Consider the following 25697-nt stretch of genomic DNA (forward strand, 5'->3'; position numbering starts at 1 on the left):
TCTTTCAGAGGCAGGTCCCCCACTATAATGGCCCTTGATGGCAGAGAAGAAAAAATTCGACCTGCTGGTACCTCTGGTACCTCTGGTGCTGTGTGATATTTTGCGCGTGCTGCCTGTAATTTTCTCAATTTCTGGGCCCTGCCATTTTTCCTCGCTGCCCGGTGGATTCACAGCTGTCCAGTAAAAGCGCCGCCACGGCTGGCCCAACTCATAGCTGCCCGTGCTAGTCATGGCTCACCCTAAACCTTGTGTGCGCCCAAGCCTGCTCTCCGCCCACCACCCGATTTTCGTGGCCCTTTTTTTGCGTCCCCCTCCTTGCCATAAAAATCTCCCAGCCCACCCTCTCTCGCTCTCCTTCCCCATCAAAAAATTCTGATAGAGCAGACAGTGAGACCCGTCTTCGCTGTGTCCTCTTCATAATTTTTTTTTGTGTCCGCCAAAAGCTCAGAGCCTTGTGCTTACGCAGCAGTTAGCAGCACGTTAGCCACCTACTTGAGCATAAAGCGCGGGGTCAAATTCTTCAACCCCGCTTTGCTCTTTTTTCGTTTTCTTCTTCCTACACCAACAAACCACACATATTTTTTTCAGGCAGGCCCCGAGCCTCAATACCGTCAAGATGGTGAAGTAAGTTGTTTTCCGTGATTCTACCTTATCGGCTCTGAGCTTCACCATCCTAGTCTTGTACCCTTTTCTGCTCCATCTTAGTATAGCTATGGCGGGGGCTGCGATGCTTCGCTTGTTGTCTCGTCCTCGAGTGCTTGCATCTATGCCGCTACTGCCGAAATTTTTTTTCTTCACTCTTCTTCACCTATTCTCCTTCATATTGCCGTGCCTAGCTAGGATGGGAGCTCTCTCCGTCTCCCATCTGGAATTGAGCTTCTATTAGAGTCATCTTGCTAACCGACGCCTTCACCATGATAGCTTCACAGTTGACGAGATCCGGCAGTTGATGGACAAGCCCACCAATGTCCGTAACATGTCCGTCATTGCCCACGTCGATCACGGCAAGTCTACCCTGACCGACTCCCTGTTGGCCAAGGCTGGTATCATCTCCACCGCCAAGGCTGGTGACGCCCGAGCCACAGATACTCGTGCCGACGAGCAGGAGCGTGGTATTACCATCAAGTCCACTGCCATCTCTCTGTACGGTCAGCTCGAGGATGAGGAGGATATCAAGGACATTGTCGGCCAGAAGACTGACGGCCGTGATTTCCTGATCAACCTGATCGACTCCCCCGGTCACGTTGATTTCTCTTCCGAGGTCACTGCTGCCCTCCGTGTCACTGATGGTGCCCTTGTCGTCGTCGACACCGTCGAGGGTGTCTGCGTCCAGACCGAGACTGTGCTGCGACAGGCCCTTGGTGAGCGCATCAAGCCCGTCATCATCATCAACAAGGTCGACCGTGCTCTTCTCGAGCTTCAGGTCTCCAAGGAGGATCTGTACCAGTCCTTCTCTCGTACCATCGAGTCCGTCAACGTCATCATCTCCACCTACCTCGACAAGTCCCTCGGCGACCTCCAGGTCTACCCCGAGAAGGGTACCATTGCTTTCGGTTCCGGTCTGCACGGCTGGGCTTTCACCGTCCGCCAGTTCGCCATCCGTTACGCCAAGAAGTTTGGTGTTGACAAGAACAAGATGATGGAGCGTCTCTGGGGCGACAACTACTTCAACCCCCACACCAAGAAGTGGACCAAGAACGGTACCTACGAGGGCAAGCAGCTTGAGCGTGCTTTCAACCAGTTCATCCTGGACCCCATCTTCAAGATCTTCTCTGCTGTTATGAACTTCAAGAACGACGAGATCGCCACCCTGCTTGACAAGCTCCAGCTCAAGCTGACCCCTGATGACCGCTCCAAGGAGGGCAAGCAGCTGCTCAAGGCCGTCATGCGCACTTTCCTGCCCGCTGCCGACTCCCTGCTGGAGATGATGATCCTCCACCTTCCTTCCCCCGTCACTGCCCAGCGCTACCGTGTCGAGACCCTGTACGAGGGTCCCATGGACGACGAGGCTGCCATCGGTATCCGTGACTGTGACCCCAAGGGTCCCCTCATGCTTTACGTCTCCAAGATGGTTCCCACCTCTGACAAGGGCCGATTCTACGCCTTCGGTCGTGTCTTCTCCGGTGTTGTCCGCTCCGGTCTCAAGGTCCGCATCCAGGGCCCCAACTACACCCCTGGCAAGAAGGATGATCTCTTCATCAAGGCTATCCAGCGTACCGTCCTGATGATGGGTGGCAAGGTCGAGCCCATTGACGACATGCCTGCCGGTAACATTGTCGGTCTGGTCGGTATCGATCAGTTCCTGCTCAAGTCTGGTACCCTGACCACCAGCGACACCGCCCACAACCTCAAGGTCATGAAGTTCTCCGTCTCTCCCGTCGTCCGACGCTCCGTCCAGGTCAAGAACGCCCAGGATCTCCCCAAGCTGGTTGAGGGTCTTAAGCGTCTGTCCAAGTCCGACCCTTGCGTTCTTACCTACACTTCCGAGTCTGGTGAGCACGTCGTTGCCGGTGCTGGTGAGCTCCACCTCGAGATTTGCTTGAACGATCTCGAGAACGACCACGCTGGTGTTCCTCTCATCATTTCCGACCCCGTCGTCCAGTACCGTGAGACTGTCACTGGCAAGTCCAGCATCACCGCTCTGTCCAAGTCCCCCAACAAGCACAACCGTCTGTACATGGTTGCCGAGCCCATGGATGAGGAGCTGTCCCTGGCCATTGAGTCTGGCAAGATTAGCCCCCGTGATGATTTCAAGGCTCGTGCCCGTGTCTTGGCTGACGACTTCGGTTGGGATGTCACCGACGCCCGTAAGATCTGGACCTTTGGTCCCGATGGCACTGGTGCCAACTTGCTGGTTGACCAGACCAAGGCCGTCCAGTACCTCAACGAAATCAAGGACTCCGTCGTCTCTGGTTTCCAGTGGGCTTCCCGTGAGGGTCCCATTGCTGAGGAGCCCATGCGCTCCATCCGCTTTAACGTCCTTGATGTTACTCTGCACGCTGATGCTATCCACCGTGGTGGTGGCCAGATCATCCCCACTGCTCGTCGTGTCCTGTACGCCTCTGCTCTGCTGGCTGAGCCTGCTCTGCTTGAGCCCGTCTACCTGGTCGAGATTCAAGTCCCTGAGCAGGCCATGGGTGGTGTCTACGGTGTCCTGACCCGCCGTCGTGGTCACGTCTTCAACGAGGAGCAGCGTCCTGGTACTCCTCTCTTCAACATCAAGGCCTACCTGCCCGTCCTGGAGTCCTTCGGCTTCAACGGTGACCTGCGCCAGGCCACCTCCGGCCAGGCCTTCCCCCAGTCTGTCTTCTCTCACTGGCAGGTCCTGCCCGGTGGCTCTCCTCTCGATACCACCTCCAGGGTTGGTACCATCGTTACTGAGATGCGTAAGCGCAAGGGTATCAAGGTTGAGGTTCCCGGCGTCGAGAACGTAAGTTACCAATCACTCTACTCACACCATTTCATGCATGATGCTAACATCTCTTCTAGTACTATGACAAGCTGTAAACGGCTCCCTTATTTGCTGATAGAACTACCATTCGTGTCAAAATGGGCACAATGTGTCAACCGGCTTCTACCGAAAATTGAGGCCCACTACTTCTATACCAAGGGGCATGCCGCCTCACTGATTTAAGGAGGTAGATGAGAAACTTACGGTTGAATAACGAAGAAGAAAAAAAATACCACCCCGTTAAAGGAAAAAAAGGGAATACGTGTGGATCACTAGGTTGAGGCCATAATCAAGGGACGCTTCACTAGGCAGCTTTTCATGCATGTAGTTGTGCGTCAGTGGAGTCGAATGAAATTTTATGAATGTTAAAAAAAGATGAATTTGATGTGCGAGTTTATTGATGATGTGAAAAATTGGTTTTTACTTTTCTATATACATGAGTAGGTATTTCTCATCTTCTGGGATGTGCGTCGTCTTCTGGTTGACCAAGGTAGATCGAGGCCACAGTCGAGATGTGCCTTCTGGGCTGCCGAGCTCCGAGAGGCCTAGGTGAGCTTGATGGACACAGTGAATATCATTATAATGGAATTGCAACGTTGATAGTGACAATGATAGCTGTAGATGCTACATTGACAATTAACTACCTACCTAGCCAATAACAACCAAGCCTATTCATCAGTAAATTGCCCACTAAACAAAAGCTACGCAGATCGATCTCTACATCAAGACGATGCGTCAATCTATCAAAAAGGTCCAGCGCTGGAGCTGACGATGCCCCACTTTAAAAGCCACTGGACGGGACCTTCCTTCCGCCATCATCAGGCGCAGCCTTGCCTTGCAACTCCCCCGTAGCTTTAGCCGCCTCGAAATTCCAACTTTCAACGTCCATTTCTTTTTCTCTTCGCTCGGACCAACATCAAAACCGGAGGCCCTCTGGCTGCCTAGTCTTATTATTTCTTCTTTATACTATTCACGGTCAAGACTATACGTTCCAATTACTTATTTATGACATCCTTCATGCAGCACTAACTACGACTTTGCATCTCTTCAATCTTTTTCCCCAGATCCCGAGCCATGCTGTTCCCGGAAGAGGATGCGCCGCAGCTCAAAGCATGGATTGTCAAGCGCATTGAGAACACGTTCGTTTGCCCGCAGACTGGAATTGATTCACTGCTTTCCCTGTAGCCTATCGTTGGCTTTTTTTCCCGGTTGCTGACCTCCTTTTCCCGGTACAGGTCAGATGCTGATTCCGACGTGCTTGCCGACTATGTCATCGCCCTGCTAAAACACGACGGCGACGCCGCATCGGTGCGGACGCTTTGCGAGGCTGAGATTCCCGATTTTTTGACTGAAGGTCCGTCAGGGTTACTATGAGAGACGCGCCGGAGGTATTCCAGGCGCAGAAAATAAAAAGAAGAAGACGTGCTGACTGCTTGATTCTCGCGAGCTATAGATCCAAAGACTTTCCTCGACGACGTCTTCCAAGCGATCGCGTACAAGTCATATCGACCAGACGCTCGGCCGCCCCCGAATACCGGTGCCATTGGCGCCGCAGCTCGCCCACTCCCCAGCGCTCACGGCGTACAAAGCAGTGCGCCACACCATACCGGCTCAAGAAAACGAGGATTTCATGATGACGGCGAACACGATGGGCCAGCTTCGCATAGCAGGGGCCACAAGCAGCCTCGACGGGGCTCGAACCACGGGAGAATGGATGACTCGATGATGGGCGGCCAGCAAGGGAGCTACGTTTCCGTGGACTCAATGCCAGGCATGACACCTTTCGATCCCAAGAGTGCTCTCGAAGCGATTATGCAGATGCAAGCTATGGGTATTCCCTACCCTGGCATGGCTGAGTTCATGGCTCAGATGCCTCATGGCGGTGGTGGAAGGAGCTCACAGCGGCGGAGAGGACGCTGTCGAGATTTTGATACCAAAGGATATTGTTCTCGTGGGAATCAGTGCATGTACGACCATGGTAACTCTTCCATCTATGTCCCCAATATGTTATCTCAAATCGAAGGTATGTGTCACGATATTTCCAGCCAGCCAAGATCCAAGGAGTATTCGACTAATCCGCTGCCTTCCCCTTTTTTTTCTCCCTTAGAGTATGATCCTAACAATGCTGTTATGGGCTTGTCTGCACTTGCAGCAAATCCTTATCAGTTTCCTATGGATACGAAGCCACGCGGTCGAGGCCGTGGCGGCCGTGGCGGCAAGAAAGGTGGTGCCAGAGCCTCTTTCTCAGCAGAGGGCCCAGTACACGATCGTTCCAAGAGCACCATTGTTGTGGAAAATATTCCCGAAGAGAATTTCAATGAAGATGAGGTCCGCGCTTTCTTTTCACAGTTTGGTGAGATTGTTGAAGTCTCCATGCAGCCATACAAGCACTTGGCAATTGTGAAATATGACAAGTGGGCATCAGCAAACGCGGCATATCGGTCGCCAAAAGTCATTTTTGATAACAGGTTTGTCAAGGTATTTTGGCACAAGGACGATGGCGGCAAGTCATCATCAAAGCACGGCGATGGTGTGTCGTCTAAGATTAACGGTGATGGGTCTTCTACTCCTGTAGAAGCCGAGCCTGAAATTGACATGGAAGAGTTCCAACAGAGACAGGAAGAGGCTCAAAAGCAGCATCAAGACAGGGAAACTAAGCGAGTCGAGCTGGAACGACAGCGTCAAGAGTTGGAGAAGCAGCAGCAAGATCTTTTGGCAAGACACAGGGAAGAGAGTGAGAGACTCAAGGCGAGACTAGCCGAGAAAAGCGGCGATGCTAAAGCTCCGGGATCGTCATCATCAACCGATATGCTACGTGCGCAGTTGGCAGCATTGGAACAGGAAGCTATGATTCTCGGTATTGACCCTGACATGGCTGAAGATGGAGGCAGCTACAGCTCAAGGGGCCGGGGGGTATATGGGGCGCGGCGGGCGCGGTAGTGAACGAGGTTTTGCGCCACGAGGTCGCGGTTCGTTCAGGGGGCAAGTAGGAAGGCATGCGGCCTATGCTCAGTACTCACTGGATAACCGGCCGCGGAAGTTGGCTGTCACTGGCGTGGATTTTACTCCAGCTGACAAGGATGAAATGCTTCGACATTTTCTCTTGGTAAGTAAAAAGCGAATTCATTTTTGTGGAACAAAACTTGTTGATTCTAGAAGCTCATTTGCTAATCTCTCTTCTTTTTGTCTTGCAGAACTTGGGCGAGTTTGAATCTGTAGAAACTACGCCGACAGTCACCAACGTTTCTTTCCAAGATCGCAAAACAGCCGAAAAATTCTATTACAGCCTACATGGCAAAGAATTACCCGGAGTCGAAGGAACACTTGATCTTTCCTGGGTCAATACACCTTTGCCACCCGTTGGATCCTTCAAGAAGAATGAAGATGTTGGTGATGGCGATGCCATGGCTGGGATGAACGATGATGAAGAAGAAGGCGAGGTCATTGAAGACTTACCTGAGAAGCATATGCAAGGGCGCCAGGTTGACATGGACTATGATGTCGGGGATGACGAGGGCTGGGCTGAATGATGTGGAAGATGGAGTGAAGTTAGACTTGGGGAAGCAGTATATATAGGTCGGGTATATATCAGATGACAGAGGGACACGGTACAGAATGTATACAAGGGACGTGTATTTCCAACATTTTAATGAAGCCATGCTCAATTATTTCACCTAAACGAACAGCATTGGAGTCCGATACGGCTGGTTTCACAGGGGTTTGCACAGGAGAGGAATGATTTGCGGCTCTTAATATGCAATGCCGTGATTTATCTATTCGCTGACACCCTTTCAGCAATGGAAGACATGATATATGTACACGTATGTGTATGTATATGCACCATAGCCCGCCTATTCGCCTCTGTGATGTCCTTTTTTTCCTTTAAAGCGCTCCTATAATGCTTCTCTTCTTTCAGGCTCCTCCCCCTCTGAATATTTCTATCAATATTCTTTCTTTTTTTCTTTTTTCTTCTGTGACTCGTCATAAAAATAAAATGCAAAAACTAATAAAATCATGAAAGTAAAAATAAAATAAAAAAACTTGTCCGCAGGCGGGGGTATCGTTGAGATATAATATATGCAATTCCATCGTTAGAACCGGGCTCTTTCCATGCCTTTTTTTTCTTTTACTGTGATGTTCGTTCCGTTCCCGTTGCGCCCACCGCCCCGGGGAAAAATGATAATAAAGTTAATCCCCATGTCTCATGAAAAAATGGGACCTTCGGTGTAATGCTTTTTTGTTGAAAAAGACACCGACTCCGCCCTTTCTGTGCAAAATAAACGCCGCTTTTTTTCTCTTCGGTCATCTGCGCCGAGATATGAAGATTTGGGAGAATGAAATGAAATAAAGGGGGGTAATTAAAATCATGGAGACAATAATACCCAAACCAGGAAAAAAAAAAAGGCTCAGTTTTTGTCAAGGCCTTTTTTTTTTTTTTTGGTTTTCGCTTCCTGAGCGAAGTGTATGAGAAATGGAATTTAGGCCGTGCCATTGGCAGGGACGGAAGCGTCCTTGACTTGGAGACCTTGAAGGAAACTGAAGATGGTGTTGTTCTCGCGGAAATCATTGTTCACTACGCAATTGAATTTCTCTTGGTTAGTCTATTTGGGATATGAATAAGAGGGGAATCGGTCAGAAACTCACCAATGTTAACGAGATACCACTCGTTCATGATTCCCTCGATAAGCGCTCGGCTGGGGGTGTTGGCATCGAAGCAGTGAGCCCAGTCGACACCCAGTCGAAAAGCCTCGTCTCTCCAGGCTAAGAAGCTGATTGATTCCACAATGGTGGGCTGCACAATCTCCTTGCCTGGGAAAACACCCCAAGTGACAGCGTTGGGGCCGTCCGAGGGCGCATTGGACCTCAGTTCACCATTTTTGGTAACGGCGTAGTAAGTCAAGTTGGGGAAGTCGTCAAGACGGCTGATCATCTCGTCCAGGAGATACGGTGGAACGAGCAATTCCAGGTAGGCCTTTTGGTACACATAGCCGTTTGAAGGTCCCCAGCCGTGGACTGGGTGATTGGACTTTGCGCCGTCAACGGCAGGCTGTGAGTTGATGGTCAGAATGCCTCGCTTGTTGAGAGCCACAAGGTCGTCTTTGATGGGGTCTGCTTCGGCGGCAAGGGCAGATTCACTCCATGGAAGAGTCTCAATCTTCTTCTCCAGATACTGGACAAAGGTATCGGCTATGTCCTGGACACAGGTGGGCTCGCCCCATTTCTTGCGGTTGGCCTCGTTTGTGCCGGTCAAACCAATGCCATAGGCATCAAGCTCTCCGAAAGCGGGAGAGCGGGAGTCACCCCATCGGCCGTTGGGGAACTCATCCCAGTCCTGGGTACGAATGACATAGGACTTGTTGCGGTTACGCCAGAAAATGGGGCGCACATCCTCTTCGCGCCGACCAAAGCCTTTGGACTGCTTCCAGGGAAGAGCCTGCTTCAGAGGACGTTCCGCTGAAGGGGTCCAGTCAAGCTCATCTAGAACCATACGGACCGCCTGGGCAAGGTTCATGGTGTAGAAGTGGAGGTGGTGAATTCCACCGGCAAGCAGCTTTCTGCACAACTCGGCAACCAGCGTCTTACCAATTTCACGCACGGCCACGTCGTCATTCTTGACCGGCTCAAGCAAGGTCATCCACTCTGGAGGCACTCGGCATTGCATGTGTTTAGCACGACGAAGGAAGCTAGCATAGGTGGCAATGGGCATGATTCCAGGCAGGATGGGAACGGTGATGCCTCGCTCGCGGACTCTGCCGACCCATCGGAGGAAATTGTCGGCGTCGTAGAACATCTGAGTGACGATGAAACCAGCACCCATGTCCACCTTTTCTTTGAGATGATCTAGCAGTGAATCCTCGTCTTTGTTGTCATCGCATCCCTCAGGATAGCCGGCAACGCCGATATCGAAATGGTCGCCATATGTATCGCGAATATGCTTGACGAGATCGCGAGCATATCGGAAGTTTCCGTCGGCAGCAGTCCATGTCGTTTGGTCACGGGGAGGGTCTCCGCGGAGGGCGAGAATGTTGGTGCATCCGGCTTTGTAGGCCTTTTGTAGGGCGTCATTGACCTTTTCAAGTCCCATGTCAGTGCAGGTGAGGTGCATGCACGTCTCCAGGCCGTAGACAGCCTGGGCCTGAACAACCATTTCGCAGGTCAGTTCCGCAATACCGCCACCAGCTCCCCATGTGATGTCGATGAACTTGGGCCCAAAGTTGTTCATGCGGTCCATGCGGTCGTAAAGATTCTGGACACCCTGGGCGGTCTTGGGCGGGAAATACTCGAAGGAGAAGGACGGGGCCTTTGTCTTCTCCGTATCGGCGACCAAGTTTTTGATATGCATGGTGGGCGATGCGGGTGAGAGAAACAAGCTATTGGAGGGGTTTAGAGATCGGACAGAGGAGATTCAGTGTATTTGCTCATGCGAAACGGTCTCTGCTGCTATCGAGAGCGAAGGGTCAGCGGGTGAAGCGCCAGACGATGGTGTCCCATTACCAAGAAACTGGCATTACTCACCACAAAAGAAAAGACAGTCAAAGACGGACAAACAGAGGGAACGAGGAAACTTCAGAGCACCCCAGGTAAAGACGATACCAAAAAACACGGCTGACAGATGCAAAGTCGAAGAGACAACTGGCCCGAGGCGTCGCAGCGGTTTTCGCAAGCCAGACCAGAATCGACCAACGTCGCCGACAGCCCGCCGAGTGCGGATCGCAATTCAGTGGAGAAACTCGAGCGATTCGGCCGCCGAGAATCTGCGAGAATAGCAAATAGAAAGGGGCGGGGAAGAAGAAGGGGCAGAGGAAAAAGGAAAAGGAATACAGAAAATAGAGGGCAATTGGGAGGTGCTATATGCGAATATGCAAATATAGCAGGGCCGAATAAAGAGGGGGGGAGTCACGAATAAAAGTAGAAAAGGCGTGTCGAACAAAATATGACGGAAATTTGGCTGCGGGACAATTGAATGACAGATGCGGCGGTTCTCCGAATTATGGAGGGGCTGTGATTGGGCCAATTGCGGCGGGGGTGCCGGAGACTTGGCAGGTACGTACTCCCGAGGAACCCGCCTTTTTCTCTTACAGCGACTCAAAAGGACCAAGACAGTACTCTGCTTTTTGATGAGAGAAAAGACTCGTTCGTGTGTATCTTGCTTCACTCACACACGCCGAGGATCATGAAGGAATGGAGCGAGGCAGGGCTGTTTTCGCAATTTATGTATGTAAGATGTACTCATGCAAGAATGCCTGTTTGTTGGGATCCAGTCTCTACGCAACCCTGAAGCGTGACATGGTGCATATACGGGGGCCTGGAGCGGGTTACAGCAGCAGTAGGTTGTTTGGTACGGAAAGCCGCAGATGTTGTATCCCGCAGGAATGCAAAAAGACACAAAACAAGCACAAGCAGTAAGCATTGAGTTGATTTTTGCTGGCAGCCTAATAATGGGAGGACCTTTTGCGTGTGTGTGTTTGTTTCTGAGACACTTACACGAGGAACTGATAGTACCGATATCTATTACCAGATGCCATTACATATTTGGTAGTGTGCGCTAGACAGGCCTGCTCTATTCGTTTCTTCAACTACAACGGGATATCGCACGACGGCAGTCAAAACAATTCGGCCCAGCCCTAAAAGGAAACAACCTCTCAGATATTATAACTTGGTGTACGATCGGTGTTGGTTGCCACCGTTGTAGACGCCTCAATAATCCATGTACAGAATTGTAAAGGCCTCTACTGTATCTTATAGCATGTGGCTGCCACTTAGTGAGCCTCCATTATGGGCTCCGTTATAACCCCTCCCCCGCCCTTTTGCAAAAGTCGTACACGTGGGGAGTACCAGGTACCTCAAGGGTACTCCGTCTGACAAGCATCCATTTCACGCCGAAGTGCACACCGGCGCCGTGTCGAAAACGCCAGTTCATGTACTCGATACTGTGCTCGGCAGCCTCTCCTCTTACACAATAAGTGTAAGTGAGATGCGCTCATTGCAACTTGCAACTTGTCAGATTTTGAGATACAATAAAGTCAAGGCCATCCAAGGCGCCACCAAACCTTCATGTCGTATGAGGGAAATGAAAAAAAGATGCTGCTTCCACAAAGAGGCGGCCACCTGCTTGGACTCTCCATGCACCTTGGTATGTAAGTGGCTATAAGTCAAGGCAGCTCCTCCTGTGTTCTGCCAACCCAACCCTACGATTGGCCGTAGCCCTTGCGAAACAGTCAGCGGTGTAATACTACTAGTAGTAGTAGTAGTACGGAGCACATGTGTTCAATACAGGCCCCAGGTAACCCACGATGCACCGAAATCCGCCGATCAAATTCACCGAATAGGCCTCGTCGCTAGCTTCGGTGACCACACAGGATTTCACAGGGGGTAGCAGTGCTTACGGTACTGCAGGACGATGTAATCTTCGCTTTGATATTGTATCAAGATTGATTTCAATTGACCTTGCCGTATCAAATGCGCTGAGGGTTTCATTTATGATGTCTAAATTAGGTGGAATTCTCAATTAGGCAGTGGTGTATAGACTCAAAGATACTAAGCTACTATTCTACCTCCCATCCATCACATAGTGGAAGATACAGAAGAGATTTGCATCACAAAATTTACAATCTCACAATTTTACAGGTGACTTTTATTGATTTTTAACTGCTCATTACGATTTCCAGGGCTATGTAGACGAATCTGTGCGAGATACAGTGATCGGACACAAATCTGTAGTTATACTTGAATGGTCAAGAGATCTCACATTCAAATCAATTGGAGCTTTCTAGGTCTTCTCTGGTAAATGTGTAAATTTGATCTATCTGTGAGCCATTCAATAATAGTTTGGGAAATGCATTCAAAGGCTTAGAAATAGTTTTATGTGATGTGAAATTGCTGTGTTGAACTTCCAACTCTAGGGTATGATCTTGTCGCTTTGATATCTCCATAGCCTAGGGCGCATCTTTTACCTTCTTTTCCAGATGCCTTCAGGATTCAACCTGGGATAAGTACAGATGAATTAATCTAAAGGATAAATCGCAATGAGAACAGTCGAATAGGCTAGAACAGCTAGATTGGCAGAAAGAGTCCAACACGTAGCTGTAGCTTCGATCGCTTTTACCCATCGGCTCTTTACATAAACGCGGCACGTCCTCTTTTCTTACATGCGGCCCTAAAACCTTTCCAATCCTAGGATGACATGGATTCAAACAGTCTTTCACAGCCCAGTGTTGTATGTATACGCAACCAAAGGCAACCAAAACCCCTTGCGACAAAAATCCCTTTCAAACATGACGCAACAATAATACAAGAGAGGAGTTGTAATAAATTCCCGAACATGATTCGCCAGGCTTTCTCTTACCCCTAACGATAACCGGCATGAATTGCAAGATTTTGCCAGCATGCGGACCATACTTCTAAGCGCACGAATGAGACATGGACAATACCTTGAGAGAAGCCGGCAAAAAAAGATGCTTGAGCCAACACAAATGGCACATTTATAGCCAGCAGTTTTTAGTTGAATTTCTTGGAACCTATATGGGCACCTTTTTTTCCCCAGCTGTTAAGGCTTGTCACCAAAACATCCTTCACAAGTACTCCATTGAAGACATGGCGTCTTCACCGGGATATCGGACTGGCTTTGACCGAGGCTCCAAGGCTTCATCGACGACACAGCCTGCAATGCTCATCAGATAATCCTGCACATGTCCCTGAAGGCCAAGCGGCCAAAGCAAAGATGATAGCAGAGGGCTCCATCACGGGAAATCCGACAATGGGTCAACCCCTCCGGGTAAATGGCAACGCGCATATGCTGGAGTAAGGCGAACGGCTTGACTGCACGATTGTTTTTAGGTCGCTGTCAATTAACCGTGGAGAAAAGATGATAAATAGCTGGAAAATCTGTACCAGATGGTGACAATTTCTCTCGCTGATAGTCTTCTCTGCCTTCTCACTTGGACCAATGAAGCTCTCAGCATGTCTCTGTCCGGCGATGCTGGCGGCGGCCAGCCAGGCCACCTCAAGCCAGCCGTTATACAAGAACCCTCACGCTTCTATCGATGATAGAGTGTCTGATCTGCTCAAACGCATGTCCGTACAGGAAAAAATGGCCCAGTTGATTCAAGGCGACATGTCCAACTATCTCGACCTCACGTATGGCACGTTCAACAAATCGGGTCTTGTATGGAATATGGAGTACCGAGCCAATTCGGTCTGGACTGGCTACTATACCAACATGACGACGGTCAAGAAGGCTGCTCAGTTGGCGCAAGAATACCTGCTCAAGGAAACCGAACTGGGTCAGAATCTGATAATGATGGTATTTGTTGATCCGCTCACCAACTAACACCATCTAGGCATTCCGACGTTTGTTCAGAGCGAAGGTCTTCATGGATTCTTGGGCCTGAATGCCACGATTTTCAACTCGCCCATTGGTGTAGGATGCTCGTTCAATCCCAGCCTGGTAGAGACAATGGCAAACGCCATTGCGACGGAAAGTCTAGCTCTCGGAGTCAACCAGCTTTTCGCACCGCTGGCTGACCTTGCACGAGAGTTGAGATACGGCCGAGTAGAGGAATGTTATAGCGAGGACTCCTACTTGTACGCTCTTGTTCCAAACTCGCTACATTATATGTTGTCCGTACACTAACACTTGTTGAAAGAGCGGGGGAAATGGCTTACAGCTATGCCAAGGGACTCCAAGAAAAAGGGGTCTCAGCGACTGTCAAGCATTTTGTACGTCAATGTCTGCTTCCAATGGCCTGAAGGTTGACCTAGCTGATATTTTTTCGTTTTAATTCTCTTTCATAGGCTGCTTTTGCTTCCCCCGAGCAGGGCATCAACACTTCTCCAGTCCACGGAGGCGAACGCGAGCTACGGTCACTATATCTTCCGTCGTTTAAGAGAGCCATCATTGACAGCGGCGCTACTTCCATCATGTCCTCCTACAATTCCTACGATGGCGTCCCCATGGTTGCAAACTCGGCGGTGCTCACCGATATCCTTCGCGGCGAATGGGGCTACGAGTATTTCGTAACGTCTGATGCCGGTGGAACTGCTCGCCTTTCTAATGCTTTTTACATCTGCGGAGCCGAAGACAACGATTGCATTACTCTCGAGGTAAGCCATGGAGAATTCGTGGGAGTCTTTGTGGTAGAAGAGAATTGACTCGTCTTAGGCTCTGCCTGCTGGCAACGATGTCGAAATGGGCGGTGGATATTACAGCTACCAGTCTATCCCAGCCCTTGTTGAATCAGGCAAGCTGAGCGAAAGCGTCTTGGATACTGCTGTATCTCGCGTGCTTCGCGCAAAGTTCAAGCTGGGCCTTTTCGAGAAGCCCTATACTGGCGTAGCTGACGACGACATCTTCAAGTATATCAACACTCCGGCGCATAAGAAGATTGCCCGCCAACTTGATTCAGAGAGTATCGTGCTTCTTGAAAATCACCAAAACGTTTTGCCTTTGAAGAAGAACGCCAATGTGGCAGTTATTGGCCCCATGGCTCACGGTTATGTCAATGTGAGCTAATATCTTTTAACATTCGTCTCTTTGTCAGGGCACTATTCTAATCCAAGATTGACCGTAGTACGGAGATTATGTGATTCACACAGCAATGACCCGAGGTGTCACCCCCCTTGATGGCATCAACTCTGTTAGCACCGGCAAAGTTACCTATGCTCAAGGCTGCGAGCGCTGGTCCAACGATGAATCTGGCTTCGACGAAGCCATTGCTGCCGCCAAAGACTCGGACGTTGCTGTCGTCGTTGTCGGGACATGGTCACGAGACCAGAACGAGCTCTGGTCAGGCTATAACGCAACAACTGGCGAGCATATTGACATCAGCGACTTCCACCTCGTCGGCGCCATGCCTCGCTTGGTCAAGGCCATCATCGAGACCGGAAAGCCCACCGTCGTCGTCTACAGCTCCGGAAAGCCCATCACCGAGCCGAGGATCTCGGAGGAAGCATCTGCTCTTGTACAGCAGTTTTATCAGTCCGAGCAGGGTGGATATGCTCTCGCAGATGTGCTGTATGGAAACGTCAACCCTTCAGGCAAGCTCTCTGTGAGCTTCCCCTACGATGTTGGGACTCTGCCCATCTACTACGACTACCAAAACTCCGCGAGAAGTTCCCCCAATCCCGGCCATATTTACGAAAACGGGACCCTTGTCTTTGGCAGCACCTACGTATTCGAGAACCCCACCGCGCTCTATGAATTCGGATACGGCCTGTCATACAGTCAGTTCGAATTCTCCGACATCTCAGTCTCCAAAACTCAAGTGTCCGCTTCCGATGCTGTGACCGTTTCTGTGAAAGTAACAAATAAGTCACAGCATGATGGAGCCGAGGTGGTGCAGCTTTACGTCAAGGATATGATTGCTTCCGTAGACGTGCCACGATACCGGCTCAAGGGCTTCCAAAAGGCCACTGTCAAGGCTGGAAAGTCTACGACGGTCAAGATCGACCTCTCAGTCGAGGATTGGGGGCTATGGAACCGCCAGATGAAATATGTGGTTGAGCCTGGGGATTTCACTGTTCTCGTAGGCAACTCTAGCGAAAACTTCTTTGGAAACGTCACAGTGACTGTGTCATAAGACAAGATACTCGTAATATGCATAGAAATTGAGAAAAATAAAATATTCTCAAGAATTTACGTTTTGATCACTTAGATTGAGCTAAAGACAACCGTCGGCATTGGAATATCTGGCTATAGACTGTCCTCCACCCTGTTATTTTCTTTACGAAAAGTGTCCGAACAGTCCACTAAATCATCTTCGCCGCTCTTGACATATTCGCTATACTGGAAATTTAGCTCGTTGACAGGATTTCGTGTCGTCTCTGTTGATGTATTGGTAAGACTTGATGGCTTCACCAACATTAGCAAGTCTCTTCGCGAGGTGACGAGTGTCAAAGATAGATATGCCGTTGTGGAAATTCTGCCCTGGAGAAATGACTTCATAGCCACCGCCCGTGCCGACATCAATGGAAACGAATAAAATATCTTTGATGCAAGTTCTAGGCGGATAATTGCCTATTGAAGGCACATGAAACGATGAATTGGCCTTGAGATGATAACCCAGGATCTGCCTCAGGCAAATATTCCCCTCCCGTAGAATCCCAATATGCAATCTAGAGACTGAGGCTATGTCTGGAGAGCTGCTGTATACGAGAATAAAAGAGTAGTTGTATTGCTGTTATGGATAAATCTCATTATGGCTCGTCATTCGATGGTTCAAAAGCGAAACTTTGAACCCGTCATCAGCCGTTTATCTTTGTGGCTAGATTTTAAGAGTGTGTTGGCATATATTGACAGGCAGGACACAGTCTTCCAATGTTGATTATAATTGGATTCTTCAACCCTGACAAAGCTGATCCAAAGGGCCTTGGTGGCCTCTCTGACGGGAAGATTACCACCTTTACATGCGTTTACGCTTTCATTTTGTCTCCCCACAATGCCGTGGTCGGCTTCCAACTGAGTGTATAAGGTGTTATTAGAGGGGAATTCGGCTCCGCACTGTCGGCATGTCCGCGCTTCAGGTTGAGTGATGTCTTCAAGGCTTACATCAGTTGGCTCTTGGTGCAAGGACGTGTCGTCTTGTTCTTGTGCCATCCAGCCGTGCTCTGCCCATCGTACAATTGTTTGTAGGGTCCTAGACTCTTAGATATCTTCATGCACTAATAGCGTGAATTTTCCTATTAAAAGAAATAGTCGGCTTAAAATGTAAAACTAGTTTGTGTTTATGCTCTAAAGCTACTTTGGCGACCAATTTTAGAGGGCCACATAGTGAAGATTTTATTACCTATTGCCATAGCAATGTCGAGCATCTTTACGTGAACTCTACGTTGGCACATTCAATAGCCCTCCAGCCAAATACGAGAAAATACATTTTAAAAAAAGTAGTCTTTCTCTTGTGGGCAGTCGATCATTATCATTCTGAGCCACCAGAGCATGCGCTTCCTCAACTAAATAAGATCTGGGTATGAACGAATGGAAAGCTCCATCTATCGATGCTTTCCAATCTGATCTATGGTTACTACACGATTCTGTTGATCCAAAAGAAAATAGAGCCGATGACCTTGTGACAGCCTGATAGTGTGCGTCGGCTTTGGGGTAATCGGCTCATAATCCGACCCGCCAAGGTGTTCGGCGGCAATCTTCGGATGAAGCCTGTCCTCTGTAATCAACCTTCGGAAATTATGATACTTCTTCCAGGCTGTTTTGTCGGCCAAAGTCAAATTTATGTCACTTTCTTTCAGTCTCGAATCCACCCATTGCCATTCCGGCTGCTCTGAGAGGCTGCTTAGTCGTCTGTCGATGGCTTCTATTCGGGCTCTCCGTACGGCCCTGCCCTTCTCAGTCAAGTTTTCCCCCCTTCTTTCAATAGACAGCCACTTCTTTTCGCTTTTTAGTTGATTAAAGTCCAAGTCATCCACAGGAAGAGTTCTCGCTCCGCCGGCGTGCCGTATCTTTGCAGCGCCCTCCAGGAGCTGGTCGATCGTCTCTCCAATCGACTTGAAGAGCTTCCCTGCCCCCTTGGCTACGCCGAACCCGACGATGTTGCCAATGGTGCTGGACAGAGCATCGTCTCCTACGCTCTCCCAAGTCGGCCCCTTTCCTGAAGCAGCGTCGTATATGAGGCCGGTTGCCAGGTCAGAGGCGATGCCGGTGCCCACGAGAATTCCAGCCTCTACCGCCAGAGATGCGCCCTCTGTGAAGATGGCTACTAAGATGCTAACGACTAGGCCAACAATCAGCTGGGCTATGCTTCTCTTTTTGGAATCTCCAGCAGCATCGCTCGAGTGACCAGTGGGGTCCACCCGGTTGATGGGATCGCAAAGGCAGTAGGCGTAGGGGTTGATCTCTCCAGAAGTAAAGGGGCTCCAGGTATCAGGGGTGTGGAAGCGCATCAGCACCGGGTTATAAACGCGGTATCCGTTGCCAAGATGATACCAGCCTGTGACTGGATCTCTCCACTGACCGTTCCAAGCGATGGCAGACCCGGCCTTGCTGAAGCCGTAAGGCGTATACCACTGGGTGTGAACCTGGCTGGATTGATTCGTGTCCAGCATTGCAATGGTCGACTGATGAGCATCGGAAGCCCACAGTGAAGTTGCCGTTTGTCCATTCTCTTGGAGGATCTGACCCCAATAGGAGACTCCGTCAGATACATAACTGAGCTGAGCATCACCGCTGGTGGCAGCAATGAGGCTACTGCCTCGGTAATATAGATGGTAATCTGGCTTGCCGGGCACCTCCTGGCAGACTAATCTGGCGCGGGCATCGTACCGGTACCGACTGAGAACTGTCGATCCATCAGAGCTCTTGACCGCCGTGAGGCTACCCATGGAGTTGTATTCTAGTATTCGGCCTTGCTCGTCTCGAGTTAAGCAGCCATTGGCATCGTACTCGAGAGTGATTTCTCCAAGCTCACCGGCGTGAGTGTTTGTGATGTGGATGAGTTGGTCAGGGTCACTATCGCTGTACGTGTAGACGGCAATATTTTGACTGCCATCTTGGTATTCTGAAGCGACCTTTGCTATTCCCCCCTGTAGTTGTAAAGCTATAGGTTTGATGCCGTAGCTGACGCCCACGTTCATCAACAGGAAGCTGGCTGCCTTTGCACTGGTAGTCGAAAAGTCGGCCCATGTTATCATAGTCAAAAGTCTCTTGCCGCAACGAGCTGCCATCACCGTCCCTCAGTTCGCGAGTCTTTAGCTTGTCTAGTTCATCATAATCCTGGATCAACTTGTACAGGGGCTTTGAATCTTGGATCAGAGTGCGCTCGCGCTCACGACTAAAGTCATCAAAGACACTTTCCGTTGCAAGGCTCGACCCCTTTTGGCTGTCATGGACGCTGCTTTTCCATGGCCGACTTGCCTTGTCGTAGTCGAGTGTCACTGTGAGCGGACCTTGCAATAGCTGTTTGAGCCGGCCGTGTTCATCGTACTTGAGTTCTTGTGTTTGGCTGTGTGCGTTGGAGTACTTTTGAAGTCTGCCGTTCATGGAATAGGTATGCAGTGTTGACAGAACTTTTCCCTGCCCGAGGCGAATGTCTTCAGTCTCCAGCAGGCCTGATGGCAGATATTTCAGGTTCTCAGTGCAATATGAGTTTTGGCTTTGTATCAGTTCACCTGTCTTCTTGTTATAATCAAAAGTTTGCTGGTCGTAGGGCATAGTTAAGTCCTTGAGAGCATAGCCTAAAGCATCATCGTAGGTCAGGGTGGCCTCGGTTTTCTCCGGCATCGTTATGCTGAAAGGTTTCGGAGAGCTTCCTTTATATGAATAGCTAGTGGTGCGTCCTCCAGTATCTTTTGTCTTCGCGCGGCCCAATCCGTCATAGGACTGCTTGCCCGCGATATCATCCTGAACATGGATCGATATAGGAAGAGGGTCTGCGCTGTGGTCCGCGTATTGCGTCCTTGCAATGCTGTTATCGGGCCAAGTTGTTTTGCTTACACGGTCGAACCAATCATAAGAGAACTGCGTAACTTGGCCCTTGCCATTCTTCTCCTGTACTCTCCGACCTAGGCCGTCATTGGCATAATCGACGCTGGTATAGAGTGTATCATCTTTCTCGAGCAATGATGCCTGAACGATGACGTCTCCAGGCTCGACGCGGGTTCTCTTCTTGCCCAAGCCCTCGACACCCTCTGTTTGCGTCTGAGAAATGGGATCTATGGCAACCAAAGTGACAACGCCGTCGCTCTCAGCTACCTTGCATGCTTGTCCCCAGCCGTCATATTCGTAGCGATAAGTGGTGGACTGCTTCTTGGGCCCATCTGGAGCTCTCATCCAATCGATCTTGACCATCTGATTGCACTGGCCGAGAGTATCGTAACTCTTTTGCTGCACCGGGCGAAAAGTGCCTGTGTAGGTGCCGCTTGTATCCCAATCGCCGTCATCATCTTGCTTCTCGATTTGGCAGAGCCTTTGTAAGCCGTCAAAGATGTGTCGGGTCTTCACCTTCTTCACATCCGTCACCGTCTTGGTGTATCCTGCTGTGCTGGATGACGTGGTGTAATCGATTGTCTGTGTTGCCTCGTGAGAGGTATTTGGAGAGACAGTTGTGCGTATTATGCGGCCAATCCCGTCATATGTAAAGTTGGTTTGGGTCCCTGCTTGGTCGACTTGGGTCACTGCCAGCCCATGATCCAAAGAGTAGCTCCTTTCCTCCTCCATCTGACAGCCGTCAAAGCCCTGTTCTTTCACGGTTATAGCGAGCGTCTTATCCGCCGTGTATCGGTAGGTCCAGTTCTGCACCGTTACCCGATTCTCAGATACCATCATGGTCGTTGTCTTCTGCCGGAGACGACCATGGTCCCTCTCTCCAGGCTTAGAAACATAATCTCGTTCGATGCTGCTGATGGCCTTGTTGTCTTGAGAAATGGTAGACTTTTGAATAACGACAAATGAGGATACCGGTGCTCCCGATGTTGTGGGCATCTCGTCATATGTGTGACGAGTGCTTCGCACTGGAGCCGGATCAGGCTTTCTGGCCGGCGTAACAGTCTGCTCTTTGAGATGTCGTTGGAAGAGATGTGGATCAGCTGGACAGCTACCAGATTCACCGCTGGGTGGGTAGTAGACACGATCCGTTCGGACGCCGTTTGTCTGGATATCCATGGTAGGGTTTCCCCATTTGTCAAAATCATGTTGAGTCTGCTCATCCCGAGACAGGGTTCGGTCTGAGAGATCGCGGTAGTTTGTCACAACAGTCTTTGGCAGCTGAAATTGAGGGAGTTGATGCTCAAAAGCTACATTTTCTTTTGCGTGGTAGGTAATGGATTGTGTGATTTGCTTTCCGCTCTTCACTTGCTGCGACTTGATGAGTAGATGGAATTTGTTGTAGGTATATGTAGTCTCTTGGCCGCCATCAGCGGAGACTGTGGCATTGTATGTGTAACCGTCTCTTACACGGTACAAGTTATCTTGCCCACTCTTCCAGCTGTCTACACCACCGTAGCCCAGGAAGTTGGTAGTTGAATAGCTATAGAGCGTCCGGATCGCGGGTTGTTGGTTACCGGGCTCTGATATGTGTTGGATGACGTACGGAACGGCCTCTGAGGGCCCTCCCTTTGGCAGTTTATGGCCATCCGGCTTGTATCTCACCGTCTCAACAAGGCCAATGGGGCTTGTGATGGTGGAAAGACAGGTGTTTTTGCCATAAGTTTCGTAAGCAAACACCCACTTGGGTCTGGGCTTGTCTTTTAACGGTAGCCAAAATTCCGCCAGTTTGCCGCTCTTCATCAAGGCTGTAAACGTTACAGGCTCGGCGGACCTTGGGGCACGCACTATCTCAACGTTTGGATCACCGTAGTTAATCACCAAAAGCTGTTCCGAGTCCTCCAGTATCTCCCTCAGTCTCGGCTGCCCTTTGACGGCAGTCCACTTCAGCTCCAGCAGACGACCATTCGGTGCATAAAGTCTCGTGGGGACGCTGTAATTCCAGGTGTTGTCATGGTTAGACAGAATTTCGACCCGGCCGTCTTTGTGGGCGATCTGGAAGTCAGACCCCTTTTTCTTGAACGTGAACTTTTGAAGCTTCAGATCTACGACGCTGAGATCGCCGCCATCCACCACGACCTGATAGTGCTCGCCCGTAGAGAGGGCGAGACTGCGAGGACTGGAATGATGATATTGGGAAAGGTTGAGTGACCACCCCTTGCCGAAGCCGATATCTTCTGCGTTGGAAGGACTAAACTTCAGGACCAGCTTGAACGAGATGCAGTTGCGGATCTCGGCCGGAGTCTCATACAACGTGATGGAGGACGTGAATTGCCCGGTGCGAGGGTCAACACCATCTTGGACAAAACTACCGAAATTGAACCCCTGAGAATACAGCGTATCTTTGCCGGCCATGACTGAGAGGTAAAGTGACAGCAATAGTACTATGTAGACTGCAACGAAGATGGCGAGCAATTGTGTAAATTTAGTTTATACTGAGAAGATGCCCATGATCTTCGCCGCCACAATGCCGTGGTCTTCCTTGATATAGGTTTTTCTGTCAAATTCTGATCTGGCACATCACCACGATGGCTTCCAAGGTCTCCCATCAGGCCACTCTGATCACACCCCATCGGCATCCTCAAAGTTTTCCGATCCAGCTGCGGATAGACAGCAAGTTTGTTGCAATCGTCTCACACTGCGGGGTTTGGAATCCCATTGACGACACAATGATGTGATGTGAGGCCGTAGTATCGCGAGAATTGACAGCGCATAGGCGAGGCCCGATGCCAGCCAGGTTCCTTTGTGGTGGGCAACACCGTCTATCGCCTATTACACCAGGCTTTGTCAGTGTCCCATCAATGCGACGGAGCAGCGTGCAGCCGCCACAACGGGATGAGCGAAAACCATCTGGGCTGAGTTTCATGAACTGGCGCATGATAGACTTCATCCTCCATCACACAGAGTCAGTGGCAAAGCGTCTCCAAGTTTGATCGGCCGCTGTCATCGCCGAGGCATTGGTAGCCCGCGGTGAGGGGTTGTCTTGATCGCGTACATGCATGGCGTACTGAGTGTCTTAGAGTCACCGTTTATGTGCCGCTTTGTGGCTTTCACGGTATGCAAACTATGTCATACAACAAATAGTACTACCCCTAATTGCTTTTAGCCAATGTTTACCACACTTTACGGCACGACTGGCGAATTCACACGGCAATCACCAGCCATATATTTCTCAAATCCACGTAATAGTGTACTAGCATTTCCGCTGCATAGATCATTGATCGAGATTCCAGTTACAGTAGTTTCCAACTACCTATGTATATGTTATGTATATCTATTATACTTGCTCTGTTTTGCATAATTTTAGCGGCTAGAGCTCTGTTATCGGCACCCAATTGGCATAATACTGCATGTAGCCGTATATTCGCCATGCTGAATAGTGACTATCAACTCTATAACCAACGTCACATCTTTGCATCTCCAATAGGCTTGAAAAATAGGTCTTGTTGGCAACACCAATTGCTAATGCATATAGCATCCCTGTATTCAGCTCATATGCAAGCACCCTGGCACAAACAAACCAAGTTGTGATCCTTGCAAGTGTCTCAGACGCTCCCGTCCAAGCCATTGCCACGCCAAGAATCACCCGAAAATCCCCTCGTTGTCTGAATCTGTGTGGGTCACTCTTCCCCAATGATTCATCTATCGTATGCCGGCATGTCTTGACCCACGTAATGACGCATTTCGTGTGCTAATAGCATCTCAATTCTGATATAAAAGTTGGTACTATGCCCCTGAACCTCACACCATCGTCTAGAATCTAACCAAGGCAGCCATAGCCATCTCTTCTCATACTCAACCAATAGGTACTGACACCACTACCGAGAGTGTTATAGAGCCGTAATAACCTGTTCTTTAGTCTTTTTTCCCCTCGTTTCTACGAACCATGAAGGTCCTTCTGAAAGTCGCTGCTGTCCTTACGTTTGCTTCAAGCGCCATGGCCGGTCAGTGCTCCAACCACAACAAAGGAGCACACAAGGTGGATTGCGTCAGCAAGAGCGAGATAACTCAGCACGGGGATGACTTTTGTGCCGCTCACTGGGAAGACGTATCCGGCTCTTGGTCGAATTTTGCAGACAGCAGCGGACACACCGCAAACATCGGAATGATAGGATCGTTCTCCTCCAAGGCAGCTTGCAAGTCGGCCTATGCGGAAATAGTTGATAGCTGCTATAATGGCTGGGATGGGGGCGGCTGGTCGGCGTACGGGACTTTGCTGCATATCAATTTTTGCAAGTGGGGATCGGACGATAAACAAGAGTTGTGAAGGGTGTATGCAAAGTTCTCTGCTGTATTTGGTAGTTTTGGGTGCACCCCGTGTTAGTTTATGCGAGCCTTGCAGAAGGTGAGCCTAACTAGCTGAATACAAGTCTCTGGATTGAGGCCAATATGTTCATAAAAACTCCTGCTCTCATACAAAACGAATCATACACCTCTCAAAGTTTCTGAAATGACTCCAAGCCGCTGACGTTAGATGGCCGAAGAGTGGCAAGGTAATGATGGTATGTATGGTGGCTAAGAGAGTAGCATTGTAGCGTGTATGTTTGGAATGATCTAGAGATGCAATTAGTTTGAGTATTAAAGACTACAAAAGCTGAATACAATGCAATGATGACTGTAAATCGTCATGTATCAGTGTTGAGAGAGCCAATTGGCGAGATTAGCAGAATCGATTGTATATTGATTTGATCAAACGGACAGGAATCCTAAATCTATATACATCTCTGCTAAGATCCCCTTCGTTCACACATCCAACTTAAGACCAGGAGTGTAGTGAAGCCCCCAAAAATGAGGCATCAAAACCATGTGCCCGTCCATTGATAGCAGCGCCACCAAACACTCACACAATCTCGTTCTCAAGACTCTAAGAGCAAAATGTCAATATCCAATATTGTAATATGCACTGCAAATGTCAATGTTGACCGTACCTTGCTTTAACATTCAGACCAGTACCAGTTCTCGCCCTCATTATTGCATCTGCGCTTGAACTCGTTGATGTTATCGCCCGAGGGATCACAATAGTATTCAGCCCAGTGGGAACAATAACAGTCATCTTCTTTCAATTCATCGCAGATTCTGTGCGTCACCTTCCACATATCATTGACTGACTTGTCAGGGTGTTTGCATCTGTATGCGTTGTCTCCGCAGCCATACGCGGTAGATGCAGTGAGAAGAAGAACAAACAAGAACTTCATGATGGCGTAATAATTTGGGTAAACAGTGTAGTGTCAGTTAAGTGGCAAAGATGTTGGATTGGAGATGAACTTTTTTGATGACTGCAAGATGTAAAGCATTTGGGAGCTTATATACTCCTCTGGCTTGACATATCTCTACGTATGCGGAAAGGCCAATATGGCTCTAAGACAAGCAAGTGGCGGGAATGACCTTGCCTATTCATAAACATTCCATGTGATATCACATATTACATCACGGCTGCATGCCTAGGGTTAGACGTCAAATGTTGGCAGTGAAACCTTGGCAGCTACCTAAACGATTTACATAAAACAGTCAATGTATATCGTTCAGAGGCACAAATAACGCTAGAACAAGAAAATAGAAAGGGAAATAGTTTCGAACACATAATTGTTAGGTAAGTGAACATTACCATGTGTTCAAAGCTTGAGCAAAAGTATAATCAACATCTGTAAACTAACACATATTGATATATTACTAGATAATCATTTGCATAATTTTCACCTGTGGAAACGAAATATATCACATGCGCAACATCTCGAAAGAAAAAAGCTTCATTATTTT

At 49.4% G+C, this 25697-nt stretch overlaps 8 protein-coding genes across 8 annotated transcripts; 5 read left to right on the forward strand and 3 right to left on the reverse strand.

The window, feature by feature from the left end:
• The first annotated feature begins 310 nt into the window (after positions 1–310).
• On the forward strand, positions 311–3837 carry TrAtP1_001271 (uncharacterized protein). Its single transcript, XM_014086176.2, has 3 exons — positions 311–624; positions 922–3430; positions 3490–3837. Exons 1-3 carry the CDS (start codon positions 617–619, stop codon positions 3505–3507), a joined length of 2535 nt encoding a protein of 844 aa, XP_013941651.1. The 5' UTR covers positions 311–616; the 3' UTR covers positions 3508–3837.
• A 688-nt stretch (positions 3838–4525) lies between these two features.
• On the forward strand, positions 4526–6391 carry TrAtP1_001272 (uncharacterized protein; the record flags this gene model as incomplete). The annotated part of the gene is made up of 4 exons (XM_014086175.2): positions 4526–4590; positions 4687–4805; positions 4905–5474; positions 5559–6391. The coding sequence occupies 4 exons, from the start codon at positions 4526–4528 to the stop codon at positions 6389–6391; spliced, it is 1587 nt and encodes a 528-aa protein (XP_013941650.2).
• A 145-nt stretch (positions 6392–6536) lies between these two features.
• On the forward strand, positions 6537–6981 carry TrAtP1_001273 (uncharacterized protein; the record flags this gene model as incomplete). Its single annotated transcript, XM_066110918.1, has 2 exons — positions 6537–6557; positions 6646–6981. 2 exons carry the CDS (start codon positions 6537–6539, stop codon positions 6979–6981), a joined length of 357 nt encoding a protein of 118 aa, XP_065966991.1.
• Positions 6982–7929: 948 nt separating this feature from the next.
• Positions 7930–9794, reverse strand: TrAtP1_001274 (uncharacterized protein; the record flags this gene model as incomplete). The annotated part of the gene is made up of 2 exons (XM_014085130.2): positions 7930–8024; positions 8096–9794. The coding sequence occupies 2 exons, from the start codon at positions 9792–9794 to the stop codon at positions 7930–7932; spliced, it is 1794 nt and encodes a 597-aa protein (XP_013940605.1).
• A 3633-nt stretch (positions 9795–13427) lies between these two features.
• TrAtP1_001275 (uncharacterized protein) lies at positions 13428–16029 on the forward strand (the record flags this gene model as incomplete). The annotated part of the gene is made up of 6 exons (XM_014085076.2): positions 13428–13734; positions 13792–14035; positions 14098–14170; positions 14246–14554; positions 14613–14954; positions 15022–16029. The coding sequence occupies 6 exons, from the start codon at positions 13428–13430 to the stop codon at positions 16027–16029; spliced, it is 2283 nt and encodes a 760-aa protein (XP_013940551.2).
• A 1305-nt stretch (positions 16030–17334) lies between these two features.
• TrAtP1_001276 (uncharacterized protein) lies at positions 17335–22295 on the reverse strand (the record flags this gene model as incomplete). Its single annotated transcript, XM_066110919.1, has 2 exons — positions 17335–18972; positions 19028–22295. 2 exons carry the CDS (start codon positions 22293–22295, stop codon positions 17438–17440), a joined length of 4803 nt encoding a protein of 1600 aa, XP_065966992.1. The 3' UTR covers positions 17335–17437.
• Positions 22296–23643: 1348 nt separating this feature from the next.
• Positions 23644–24381, forward strand: TrAtP1_001277 (uncharacterized protein). Its single transcript, XM_014086173.2, has 2 exons — positions 23644–23746; positions 23800–24381. Exon 2 carries the CDS (start codon positions 23827–23829, stop codon positions 24205–24207), a length of 381 nt encoding a protein of 126 aa, XP_013941648.2. The 5' UTR covers positions 23644–23746; positions 23800–23826; the 3' UTR covers positions 24208–24381.
• A 221-nt stretch (positions 24382–24602) lies between these two features.
• On the reverse strand, positions 24603–25203 carry TrAtP1_001278 (uncharacterized protein). The gene is made up of 2 exons (XM_014086172.2): positions 24869–25203; positions 24603–24804 (listed from the first exon to the last, which is right to left on the reverse strand). The coding sequence occupies exon 1, from the start codon at positions 25133–25135 to the stop codon at positions 24875–24877; it is 261 nt and encodes an 86-aa protein (XP_013941647.1). The 5' UTR covers positions 25136–25203; the 3' UTR covers positions 24603–24804; positions 24869–24874.
• Positions 25204–25697: the final 494 nt, after the last annotated feature.

This window comes from Trichoderma atroviride, chromosome 1 (assembly GCF_020647795.1).
Source record: "Trichoderma atroviride chromosome 1, complete sequence".
In the NCBI taxonomy this organism is placed as follows: domain Eukaryota; kingdom Fungi; phylum Ascomycota; class Sordariomycetes; order Hypocreales; family Hypocreaceae; genus Trichoderma; species Trichoderma atroviride.

Bases quoted from the DNA above. Each gene is read 5' to 3' on its own strand.
- TrAtP1_001277 (XM_014086173.2), top strand. From the start codon at position 23,827: ATGAAGGTCCTTCTGAAAGTCGCTGCTGTCCTTACGTTTGCTTCAAGC.
- TrAtP1_001278 (XM_014086172.2), bottom strand. From the start codon at position 25,135: ATGAAGTTCTTGTTTGTTCTTCTTCTCACTGCATCTACCGCGTATGGC.